The sequence below is a fragment of the Lupinus angustifolius genome, chromosome LG19 (assembly GCF_001865875.1).
Source record: "Lupinus angustifolius cultivar Tanjil chromosome LG19, LupAngTanjil_v1.0, whole genome shotgun sequence".
Classification (NCBI taxonomy): Eukaryota; Viridiplantae; Streptophyta; class Magnoliopsida; order Fabales; family Fabaceae; genus Lupinus; species Lupinus angustifolius.
In genome coordinates this window covers 11,702,687-11,716,130 of record NC_032027.1, presented here as the reverse complement: position 1 = coordinate 11,716,130, position 13,444 = coordinate 11,702,687, and the positions used below count along the sequence as shown (strand labels likewise).

Genomic DNA, 13,444 nt, shown 5'->3' with positions numbered 1-13,444 from the left:
CATTTTTGCATCACCTTCACTGAATTGATACCCTTGTTGCACACTTTCGAGCACTTCTTGGTACCCAAACAGAACTCTCATTTGAACACTCCATCGTTCATAGTTCTTTCCATCTAGGATAGGTAATGTCATGGTGAAGCCACTATTGGTTGCCATTTTCAACCCTCTTGCCACAGATCCAAAGATTAGCTAGACAAGGCTCTGATACCACTGTTACAACCAGAAGAAGAAAAGAAGAAGAATCAGAACACACGGTTCTGTGTATTCAGAGGAGAAGAGAAAGAAGATATTGTGTTGTAAGGAGAAGAGGAATAGAAGTGTGAAAGTGGAGAAGAAGAAAGGATTCAATGAATGAACAACTTGTTCTTACTCAAGGAATTACAAAAGCATTTATACACACATTGCCAAAAAATAGTAAAACAGAAAAACCAATCAACTAACTAAACTAACTGAAGTTTCTAAAACTGGAAACTAACTAAAAAGCTGAATTACTATTTCTAACAATAATATAGCTAAAGGTGCAAAGATTTCGGTAAAATTAATACATTCATATTGATTTTATCCTAAGCAACTAGTCTTATCTTACTTTTTACTATTTTATCCATTCTTACACCACTAGACCAACGTCTCGTTGGTGGCAACGACTTATTTTAATCTCTCCAAATTATGTGTTTGCCAATTTGGTCATTTTAAAATTGAAAAACATGAGACCAATTAACTTTGTTTAGTATTTACGATCTCTAACAACACTATTTTTCATTACCAACGAGATGTTGGTCTAATGGTTGAAGGCTTATCTAAATTTTTAGGATGATCAAAATGTCAATGATTTGATTGTTGGAAGCAATATTTATTGGGAGAGACAGTTATTCACTCTAAAATGAATTAATTCATTACTCAAAAGATGAAGGGATCTTTAATACTTTAAAGAAAACACTATTTCCACTCACATTAATGACTTTTAAATACTACTTCATATTTTTACTTTTTTTCAAGAAATAAATTGATATACACAGAAATTTATAAGCATGAAAGTATTGGACTATTGGCACTATTTAAAAAGCATGAACTCATTATATCTCGTGCCCCACCTGAAAGTAACCACAAATTAAACATTGTGACTTACAAAGTTAAGATTAATCTCAGCTAATGAAAGAGCAAAAAACTTTGTCATTAAAACAAACAGCCCCTAACTTTTAGAAGGAATCTCAACAAGGATATTATTCGTTAAACTAGAAAAATAAAACTAATTCATTCCAATTTCGCCATTTGGCAATTTCAGTTAACACACGACAAACATTGACCCTATCTCCCGCCACTACACACGTAGCATCATTTTATTGCACAATTCAACTTCACCATTCACTTACCAAACTACACACGTTTGTGGCTACAAAAAACATTTATCTGTTACCCAAATTAACGGACCTTAAAAACAAAACAAATCCCACTTTGTTCCCTGAAGAAAACCTTCGAACATTCAATTTCTCTCTCAAAACAAAGGAAAAATCGATTTTTACGACCAACCCATTTGCTTTCGACTCTTCAATTCATTAAATCTATCTTGAAAATTTCTTATTCTCCTTTTAATTCTAATTCCAAATTAGAGTTCGGTCTCTGGTTCAACCATGCCGGAGATTGAACATGCTGCGGCTGCAGAGGAGGAAACCGCCCTGTTCGGAAAATACGAGCTGGGTCGTCTTCTTGGATGCGGCGCATTCGCGAAAGTGTACTACGCGCGGAACGTGAAAACTGGTCAGAGCGTGGCGGTGAAGATAATCAACAAGAAGAGACTCGCCGGAACAGGCCTCGCCGGAAACGTGAAGCGTGAGATCACGATCATGAGCAAGCTCCACCATCCCCACATCGTGCGCCTCCACGAGGTTCTCGCCACAAAAACCAAGATCTTCTTCGTAATCGAACTCGTACGCGGTGGCGAACTTTTCGCGAAAATTTCAAAGGGTCGATTCAGCGAAGAACTCAGCCGTCGATATTTTCATCAGTTAATCTCAGCCATTGGTTACTGCCACTCACGTGGCGTGTTCCATCGTGATTTGAAACCAGAGAATCTCTTACTTGATGAGAATGGCAATTTAAAAGTTTCGGATTTCGGGTTAAGTGCGGTTCGGGATCAGATCCGACCCGATGGGTTGCTCCATACCCTTTGCGGAACACCCGCTTACGTGGCACCTGAGATTTTAGCGAAGAAAGGTTACGATGGCGCGAAAGTTGACGTGTGGTCATGCGGCGTCGTTTTATTCGTTCTTGCAGCTGGGTACTTACCGTTTAATGATCCTCAATTGATGGTTATGTATAAAAAGATTTATAAAGGGGACTTTCGGTGTCCACGTTGGATGTCGCAGGAGCTTCGACGATTTCTGTCGAAACTCCTGGATACTAACCCGGATACTCGTATCACTTTAGATGCAATGGTACGAGATCCATGGTTTAGAAAAGGGTACAAGGAGGTTAAGTTTCATGAAGAGGATTATGGTGGAGAGTTGTGGTCAAAGGGTGATAGGTCAGAGAAGGCAGTGAATTTGAATGCGTTTGATATTATATCGTTTTCTTCCGGGTTGGACTTGTCGGGGATGTTTCATCAGATGAATGGCGGAGAGAGGTTGGTGTTGGAGGGGTTGCCGGAGAAGGTGGTGGAGTTGATGGAGGAGGTGGCGGTGGCGGAGGGGTTGGCGGTGAGGTGGAAGAATGAATGTGGTGTTGAGCTGGAAGGGTTGAATGGTAATTTTAGAATTGGGGTTGAGGTTTACCGGTTAACGGAGGAGCTGGTGGTGGTTGAGGTTAACCGGAGAGGCTGCGATGCTGTGGCTTTTAAAGAAGCGTGGGAGAATAAGATTAAGGCTAAGCTATTATGCTCTCCCAGCGTTTCTACGACATCGCTTACTGAGTCACCTGAGCTGAAGGTTGCCGGTGACTAAATTAAAATGAAGTTTTTCCCCATTTTTTTAAAAAAGATGGTTAAATCCAAATATTCAAAATTGTAGAGAAAATAAGAGTTTGAAACTTGCTGTTCCTGTGGCATAGATGGATGGAACTGACTTCAAACAAGTTATTTATGATTTTATGTTCGTTTTTGTTTTCTTTATATTGTGTACTACTTTGAAATGATGACTTTGGTTACACATTGTAAATTAGAATTGGTGAGCGAGGACTAACTTACATTTAGCCACCGATTCTTGTTCTATAATATAAATATACGTTTTTTATTTTGCCTTTTCATTTTTTCATTTCTATTTATCATTTTGGTAGTAGGATGTAATAAGTACTCGAAAATGCAGATACTAATAGATAATATCCGTAACGAGTTAGGTCTGAGTTCGTATTTTTAGACCCACAGGTAATTAAGATCAGCCATGGCATAAATTTGAGTTCGGATAATGAAGTACTCAAACTCGCACGTACTTAGAAGTACTAGTCCTTTCTAAATTTTAATATGTATAACAACATAATTGTAATATTTTGTTAATCATAATTGTAATGTCATATTCTTTTTCATAATTGTAATATCATACTATTTCATAAATATGTCTGTTATGTTGTTAAATAATGATATTATGCTTTTAAACAATGATATTAGGTGTTCATCCTAATGTTGAAGTTGTTTTTTTATATTTGTTTGAGTAAAATGATTTGTATTTAATATTCGATTTAAATTATATTTTATAAATTTTTCTTTGGTTGATTGCCCAAATTAATATAAGATTGTAGGAAATAAACATACAATTGTATAAATTACTCACAATTATTTTAATATTTTTATTTTATGAGTATTTGCATATCTACTGAGTATCTAAGGACACACAGTAACAGATCTAATAGTATTAACATGTCTCTGGAACATGTGTGAGTCCTAAAATGAAATAATGAGACAGATCCGTAACACTAAGACTTATCTAAATCAGTTATCATTCCTATTCATTACCAAGGAATACAATAATAGGTTAAAATGTTGAAAAATGCATTTACTGATTCTTCTCATGAAGTTTTTAGGTACCAAATTATTGGTCCCATGGTGACAAGATTTTTCGTTAATCTTTCATTAATAGAAAATAATGTTGGCATGCATTTACACCGATCAAAACTGTAAAATGTCAGGAAAATTGTATTGTATTTAAACAACTAATTTGCTCATGAAAAAAATACATTTTTCAAAAAAAAAAAAGTTTTGAATATTGTAGTTGTCTATAACATAATAAATTATCCTACTATTTTAAAAATGGAGTTATATCTTCTAAATAGTAATATTCATATATAAATTTATTATAATATATATTATGTTTTAATTAATGAACAACATGTTTAGCCACTACAATACTATATTATATTAGTATTGTAACTGGTTTAATAATCAATCTTGTTCCAGTGAAGGTTGAGAATGTAATGACATATTTCCAATAAAATTGAAAGTTATTATTTTTCCATTTACTTCTCTCATACACGTAACGGAAGGGACATGAGCATCTCCATTGATTTGCCAATGTCTTTAATTTTTATCTAGTACTTTGAATTTATTCTATTGTTTTGATTTGTATTGTTAGTTAATTCTTAGTAAAACTAATCGTAGTTATCATTTCAGTCATTCTCAATTGAGGGAAATTGCACTGAACATGGCTCTATTTAAAAGCTAATTAACGTGGAAATCTCAATCAGCAAAGTTGTAAGACTTCAAAGTACACTTTAAAGTTTTCTCACTCGTCAATCTATACTTAACCATTTACAATCATAGGCGATTAGTAGTTTAAAAATGATGAATTTCGCCTCAATCATCATTTATTATGACTATCAGAGTTTTGTGGACATTTCTGAAATATATATAACAAAGGGACAAATAGTTAATTTTGAAATAACTTATTGTCAACATGATGTTTTTCCTCGTTTGAGAATATCACCCTCCCTTTCAAAAGTATTTGTGGCATGAGAAGCCTTAGTAAGGTTTTTCGCTTTCAATTAAATTAAACCATATACTCCATCACGGGTGAGGTAATCTTTGATGTAGTCATCAATTCTCCTGGTAAGCATATCAATTAACAAAAACCAATTTTGGCTATGCAAATTGACTGTCTAGTGGCATGCGATAATAGGATGTGGATATATAAAAAATGATACAAATTTAGCAACAACAAAAAATCATATGAAAATTGTACAGCTACAAAATATTATGTCTTTGTTGAAAATCCTTCCTAATTGATGTGGAAGTAAGACCAATGAATCTTCGTAGATGAATTATTGAATAATTCAATGATGACTATTCCAAGGTCTTGGAATTATTCCTTGAGTCTTGAGAATTATGAAGTCTAATTTAAAAAGTTGGAGTAGCACTTTTCAAAGTGTCTTGAAAAATATAATAACAATTTAATCCTCCACTATGTTTTTATGATGGAGCCTTCCTCCCCTTCACTATATATATATATGAGATTTGTGAGGAAAAGATACAACAAACAAGTGAGAAAAACAACATAAAAAGAAAGTGAGAGAGTTTGTATTCATATAGTGTGTGATTTGTATTCCTAGTGAGATACTAGAGAGTTTGTATTTCCATCATTTTTGGGTGCGATTGAGTGTTATCCTCTTTGTAAGAGAGAGTCAAATATTGTAATCCTACTTTCTATAGTGGAGATATTTTTCTGGACTAGGTCCTGTGGTTGTTTCCTTCTCACATTGATGAGGTTTTTCCACGTTAAAATTATTGGTGTTATTCTTCTACTCTTCTCTATTTTCTTTATCCACTTGTCGCTTTCGCAAGTGCCCATTTTGCATCACACAGAAGAGGGAAATTGGTTCTGAATTTCCCAACAGTGGTATCAGAGCTCCCAGGTTCATTCAGGGAGCTTAGCCTGTGTAGTCCAAGATGGAAGGAGCCGCTAATATCTCATTTGATGGAGACATGTTCAAGTTGACAGCTGACAATTGTTCCTATTGGAAGCCCATGAAGGAGGATCATTTATACTGCAAGGATATGCATGAGCCTATTTCTTGCAAAGACAAGCCAAAAGATGAAGGTGACAAAAATTGGGAGGTTTCGAATTGAAAAGTTGTTGCAATAATTCGAAAGTATATTGATAGAAGTTTATTTGAGCATGTGTCCACATACACAAATGCTTATAAGTTGTAGTCGAAACTTGAATCTATGACTCAAAATAAAACTCCTAGAAACAAAGCATCTCTTGTCATAAGGCTGGTGAAACTCAACTACAAAGATGGTCAGAGCATGATAGAGCACTTGAATTCATTCAAGAGTCTTGTCAATCAATTGACAAAGATAAATATGAAGATAGATGATGAGTTACAAGCACTTATGCTACTGAGTTTGTTGCCTGAAAGCTGGGATACGTTGGTGGCCACGCTCAGCAACTTAGTCCCTGATGGGAAGGTCTCAATGGACACTGTTTCAGACTGTATATTGAATGGAGAATTCAGAAGGAAAGAATGGAGTACATCCTTCCACTAAAATATTGTGGAGAGACGTGGAAGAAGTGAAACTCATGGGAGGAATGAATCTCGTGGAAGAAGCAAAAGCAAATTCAGAGGTCGCCGTCAATCTCACATGAGGTCAATAACATGCTATTATTGTAGTAAAGAAGGACATAAAAGATCTGAATGTAGGTCATTAAAGAGAGACCAGAAAGCTGGAAATGTCCATGAAAATTTAGTTGATCCTAGGAAAAATGGTCATAAGTCTACCACAGTCGTCGCCGCAGATGATAATGTTCTCCTCATTGAAAAAGACAATTACCTAAATCTTGCATATGGTGATTGTGCTTGGATCGTTGACTCTGGTCCTTCTTTCCATGTAAGTCCACATGAAGGTTTCTTCTTAAACTACAAGAAATGTGATTATGGTACTGTGAAAATGGGAAACCATGTTACTAGAAAAATTGTGGGAATTGGTGATATTATGCTGCTAATAGACACATGAAGAAAAATTATACTGAAGGAGGTGAGACATGTCCCAGATATGCGTCTCAACCTTATCTCAATGGGTAAGTTGGATGATGCTGGTTTTGTAAGCTACTTTGGTATTGGAAAGTGGAAACTAGCAAAAGGCAACCTCGTTATTTCTAGAGGCTCAAAGGAAGGATCTTTGTACATTATGCAAGGAGGAATTTGTTCTGGAGAAGCAAATGTTGCTACCGACTCCAAAGATCTTTGGCATAGGCGATTGGAGCACATGAATGAGAAGGCACTTCAGATTCTTGCCAAAGACCACCTTCTAGGTATAAAAGGTCAAATTTTAGATTCATGTACAAATTGTCTTTATGATAAACAACATAGAGTCAATTTTCAGAGGAAAAACAATCCCTCACAGAGAGATGAAGTACTTGAGTTGGTGCATTCAGATGTTTGTGCACCATATGAAAGATCTCTTGGAGGAGCCTACTACTTTGTCACATTCATAGACGATCACTCGAGAAGAGTATGGGTGTACTTGTTGAAAAGCAAAGATCAAGTACTATCAACATTCAAAGAGTTCCATGCACTAGTAGAACGTGAGACTAGGAAGAAGTTGCAGTGTCTAAAAGCAGACATTGGTGGAAAGTATCATGGTCCATTTGAAGCCTTTTGCAAGGCTTTTGGTATCAGACTAGAGAAGACACCACCAAAGAATCCTCAATTGAATGGAGTAGCTGAGAGGATGAACCGCACAATTGAAGAGAAGATCAGGTGCATGTTGCAAGATGCCAATCTCCCCAAGTTTTTCTAGGGTGAAGTAGTGAAGACTGCAGTGGATCTCAAAAATCGAACACCTTCAAGATCCCTGAACGAAGAAATTCCAAAAGAAGTATGGTACAAGAAGAAGGCATCCTTCAACCACCTGAAAGTATTTGGATGCAGAGCCTTCGTTCACATTCCAAAAGATGAGAGAAAGAAGTTGGATGCTAAGACCAAGGAATGCATTTACCTTGGGTCCCCAAAGATGAATTTGGGTACAAACTATGGGATCCGATAAACAAGAAAATTGTGAGAAGCAGAGATGTTCTTCCTTTGAGGATCAGACGATCAAAGATGTTCGAAAGAAAAGCCAGTGCAAGTCCAAAGTTCACATTGATTCAAGGGGAGAGATTCCTCAACAAGTAGATCCTGATCATCAGATAGATCTAGAACATGTAGACCAACAGGCAGATCCTGCTCACACGGACGTTGACCAGATTAATGAAGAGTCAGATAATGATGAAGTGGTGGTAGACACACAAATGCATCAAGAACCCGAGCTAGTAGAGCATCCGATGCAAGTTGAACTGAGGCGCTCTAGAAGAAGCATAATACCTTCTTCAAAGTATCCTGAAGCAGATTATATCACATTGACAAATAATGGTGAACCTGAAGACTTCTTAGAAGCTACGCAGACATCTGATAAAGAAGAGTGAATTAAATCCATGAAAGATGATATGAACTCGTTACATGAGAACCTAATGACAACCTCTTTGTGGATTGTCTTTGTTGAAGGATCGTTTCTTGTGAAAGTCCTCTTTGATTGCTTGATGATTAGTATTGTGTTTATGAATTTGTTTTGATGGATTTGTATCCTTGAATGTGCCTAAGTTGGCTTTGTATATTTGCTTGTAAGACTTGTAGAATTTGATGAATTGCTTGTGGAAGTAATGAATTGAATTGGAATGATGATCGATGATGAATGAGCGTATGGATGGTTGTGGTTGTATGAAAATGGAGTGGATGGATGCTTTTGGTTTTGGGGTTGGAATTGTGTTTAAGTTTGTGTGATTTGTTTGAGAATATAGAAAAGGAATTGGAATGGTTTGGCGCCACAAACAATGGAATGTTTGATAAGCCTTGTGAAGTTCACCACAAGAGAATGATACTCTTGATAAGAACAAGGGTTCTTGACTCAGTCAATGAGCTAGGAGAAAACTCACTAACAATGGTTATTCAAATAAAATTCAATGTACCTTTATTCAATGCTAAACACGGTTCATATATAGAAAAGAACTTAGACTAAATTTCCATAACAAAAGGAATGAAAAGATAAACTAATCTTATCTAATCTCTAATCTAATCTTCATGTGTTGGTCGAGTGGTGATGGCCTATTGATTTGAGATTGCCTTGATGAATGGTTGAGATAATTTTGTCCTTTATCTTCATGGCCATGATATAATTTAGCCTCATTTTGATTGAGTTTAGGTTGTTCTTTTGGTGCTTGGCCAAAAATTAGATGAGGAGTTTCCTATCTCATGAAAATTGGATTCTCCTTGATTCTAGCCGTGTGGAGTTGGTCTCCCTTGTTTTGTGCCATGCCTTATTCCTACACGCCCAATCTCCTTGTTTCTAGTCGTGTGGATTTGGCTCTTTGATTCCCTCCAAGCTCCATCAATATACTCTATCTCCTTGTTATATCTCTAATGTGTAGTTGTGCCTCCCTACATAAAGACATAAACCTTAATTAAAACAAATGTAACTAAATGAAATCAATTTAAAGACATGATAAATAAAAGTCCTAATCTAGTGTGGGTTAAGACAAATTTCCACTTATTTATGGTCCTAATTACTAATGTAAGAACTAAAGAGATCGAGACGGATCCTCTCTTAGGTTGTGGCATTCCTTTAGCTCTTCATTAAAACTTATGCAATTTAAAGCCTTCTCTTCATGCTTGGTCCCATTTGCACTTGTTTCCATGATGGAGAATATGAGTTGCCAAAGTGCTTCTTGGGCCTTTTTGGTCTTTGCCCTAGTCATAGGTCCTCCTAAGCCATGTAAAAGATCTTCAATGATGTTTGGTCCCAATGAGTTTACATCATCCCCTCCTTCTTCGAAAGAATTCGACCTCGAATGAGAATTTTCATCACATGTGTTAAAGAAAGTTAAGTCAGCCACATTGAAAGTAGCACTAATATTTCCATACTCACTAGGCAAGTCCAACTTGTATGCATTATTATTGATCCTTTCTAAGACTTGAAAGGGGTCGTCTCCTCATGGTTGAAGCTTTAATTTCCTTTGAGATGGAAATCTCTCTTTTCTTATAAGGATCCAGACCCAATTTCCTGGTTCAAAGATGACTTCTTTTCTTCCCTTGTTGGTTGATATTGCATAGCTTCCAATTCTCTTCTCAATTTGCTCCTTCACCTTCTCATGCAGCTTCTTCACATACTCAGCCTTGTCTTTACCATCTTTATGTTTCAGCAATGAAGTACTGGGAAAAGGTAATAAATCAAGGGGAGTTAGTGGGTTGAAACCATAAAAAATTTCAAATCGTGAATACTTTGTTGCACTATGAGTTGCCCTGTTATAGGCAAACTCCACGTGTGGAAGGCACTCTTCCCATGCCTTTAAGTTCTTCTTTAGGACAACCCTTAACAACAAACAAGGTAGAGAGTGTCCTATTGACCACTTCAGTTTGCCCATCTGTTTGAGGATGGCATGTGGTAGAGAAAAGAAGCTTTGTGCCAAGCTTTCCCCAAAGGGTTCTCCAAAAGTGACTTAGGAATTTGGCATCCCTATCACTCACTATGCTCCTTGGTAAGCCATGTAGTCTTACCACTTCTTTGAAGAATAACCCTGCAATGTGACAAGCATTATCAATTTTTTTGCAAGGTATAAAATGAGTCATTTTAGAAAACCTATTCACTACAACAAAAATTGAATCTTTGCCACTCTTAGTTCGTGGTAAAGCAACCACGAAATCCATGGATAAGTCTATCCATGGTGAATCAGGGACGGGAAACGGAGTGTAAAGTCCATGAGGCATGGCTTTGGACTTAGCCCGTTTGCAAGTAATGCATTTTTCACATAAAAGTTGAACATCACGCCTCATATGAGGCCAATAAAAGTGATCATGCAATATATCAAGGGTCTTTTGGGAACCAAAATGACCCATCAGCCCCCCTTCATGGGCTTCCCTCAAAAGTAAATCCCTTATAGAACTCTTAGGGATACAAAGTTTTTTGTCTTTAAAAAGAAACCCTTCATGCCTATAATAATCCCCATGGGCTGAATTCATACATTTTGCATAGGGTGTAGCAAAATCAAGATCATGTTCATACAAGCCCTTCACACATTCGAGACCCATGAGTTTGGTCTTTAAGGTAGCAATCAAAGCATGCCTTCTTGATAAGGTATCAGCCACCACATTAGCTTTTCCCTTCTTGTGTTTAACCATATAAGGGAATTACTCTAAGAATTCCACCCACTTGGCATGTCTTTTGTTGAGCTTGCCTTGCCCCTTTAAATACTTGACTGACTCATGGTCACTATGAATAACAAACTCTTCGGGCAGAAGATAATGTTGCCAAGTTTGTAAGGCCCTCACTAGGGCATAAAGCTCTTTATCATATGTGGAGTAGTTAAGGGCAGCTCCCATCAACTTCTCACTAAAATAGGCAATATGATGCCCATCTTGCATTAGAACAACTCCAATTCCCACATTGGAAGCATCACACTCAATTTCAAAATATTTTTCAAAGTTTGGTAATCTTAATATTGGAGCGTGTGTGAGCTTCTCTTTTAGCCTCTTGAAGGCCTCTTCTTGCTTATCACCCCAATGAAATCCCACATTATTTTTGACAACTTCATTTAGAGGTGCAGCCAAGGTACTAAAGTCCTTGAGAAACCTTCTATAAAAACTTGCAAGGCCATGAAAACTCCTTACATTCGTGGTGCTTTTTAGGTTGGGCCATTCTTGGATAGCCTTTATCTTTTCAGGATCTACGTGTATCCAATCAAAACTGATTATGAAACCAAGGAGTATCACGTGATCAACACAAAAGCTACACTTCTCAAGGTTAGCATATAGCTTTTCTTTCCTTAATATAAGCAAAACATTTTTTAGGTGTTCATAATGTTCATCAAGACTCTTGCTATATATAAGGATGTCATTGAACTACACTACAACAAATTTCCCAAGGAAATATCTTAGAACGTGGTTCATTAGTCTCATGAATGTACTTGGCGCATTGATTAAGCCAAATGGCATTACCTACCACTTGTACAAGCCATTTTTTTTAAGGCTGTTTTCCACTCATCCCCTTCCCTAATCCGAATTTGATGGTACCCACTCTTCAAATCCACTTTTGAGAAGATGCAGGCCCCATGTAATTCTTCTATGAGATCATCCAATCTAGGAATAGGATGTCTATATTTGACCATGATGTTGTTCACGGCCCTACAGTCAGTGTACATCCTTCAGGCTCCATTTTTCTTTGGGACTAGGATGATTGAGGCGACACAAGGACTTAGAATTTCTTGAACCCAACCCTTGTGCATAAATTCCTCGACTTGTTTTTGAATTTCATTAGTCTCTTGAGGATTTCTCCTATAGGAAGGCCTATTGGGCAATGGTGCATCAGGAAATCAAGTCAATATGATGTTCAATGCCCCTCAAAGGTGAAAGACCACTAGGGACTTCTTCAGGGAATGCATCATTGAACTCATTCAAGAAATCTTTCAGAAATTGAGGCATAGAAGCCTTCTCAGTAGCCGTGATGTTTAAGCAAAAGCTCTAGCACAAAAGTAAGTACATGAGCTGCCTTGTGATCAAGGCATGTTTTACTTCACCTTTTGTGACAAAATAACTTTTCTTAGGATCCTTTCGATCATTCTTTTTGACTTGGCTAGAGTCTAGGGTTTCAACCGTGACCTCTGTTTTCTCTTGGTCTATCTTTTCTTTCAGCCTACGCTGATCATCACTCGCTTGTTTGGAGATAAGGGTGATAAGATTATTTTATGATTTTTATGCATAAACGTGTACTTATTAGAACGCCCCTCATGGGTAGAATTTTTATCCTACTGCCATGGTCTGCTCAAAAGCATATGACTGGCCTCCATGTTGACCATATCACAAAGCACTATATCCTCATATTTTCCAATAGTAAAAGGAACCTCAACTTGTTTATTCACGACCATCTCCCCAACATCACTAAGCCATTGCAACCTATATAGTGTTGGGTGTGCCTTGGTGTTAAATTTTAACTTAGACCCTATTCTTGTACTAACCACGTTAGCACAAATCCCTTCATCAATGATGAGGGTACAAACATTACCTTGCACAAGGCATTGATAATGAAATATGTTTTCTCTTTGATTTTCCTCATGATCTCGGTTTTGACTTCCAAGGAGCCTTCTAACCATAAGTATATCACCACCAGGCATATAAAGATCACCCTCAATATCATGTTCCTCATCACTAGATGTCTCAGATTGAGACTCAATGTCTCCATTTAGGACCATCATAGTTCTTCTCGTAGGGCATTGAGAAGCAATATGGCCTCGCCCCAAACATTTGAAGCACTTTATGTCTCGACTCCATTGATTTGGATCTAGGGGCTGTTTGCCTTGGGACTTGGTTGTCCCCACGATCTCTTTAGTGCTACGGCCACTCTCTTTTGTTGCATTGCCCTCATTCTTAGATTTGTCTTTCCAGATGTGAACCTCTTGGGTAAAAGGCTCATCGTTGTGATCGTTCTTGGATGGTGTAT

General features: G+C 37.1%; 1 protein-coding gene across 1 annotated transcript; it reads left to right on the top strand.

The window, feature by feature from the left end:
- On the top strand, nt 1,386-2,953 carry LOC109334464 (CBL-interacting serine/threonine-protein kinase 11-like). Its single transcript, XM_019570262.1, has one exon. It carries the CDS (start codon nt 1,629-1,631, stop codon nt 2,934-2,936), a length of 1,308 nt encoding a protein of 435 aa, XP_019425807.1. The 5' UTR covers nt 1,386-1,628; the 3' UTR covers nt 2,937-2,953.

What these genes read in the sequence shown, in the direction of transcription:
- LOC109334464 (XM_019570262.1), top strand. Translation starts at nt 1,629, where the DNA reads ATGCCGGAGATTGAACATGCTGCGGCTGCAGAGGAGGAAACCGCCCTG.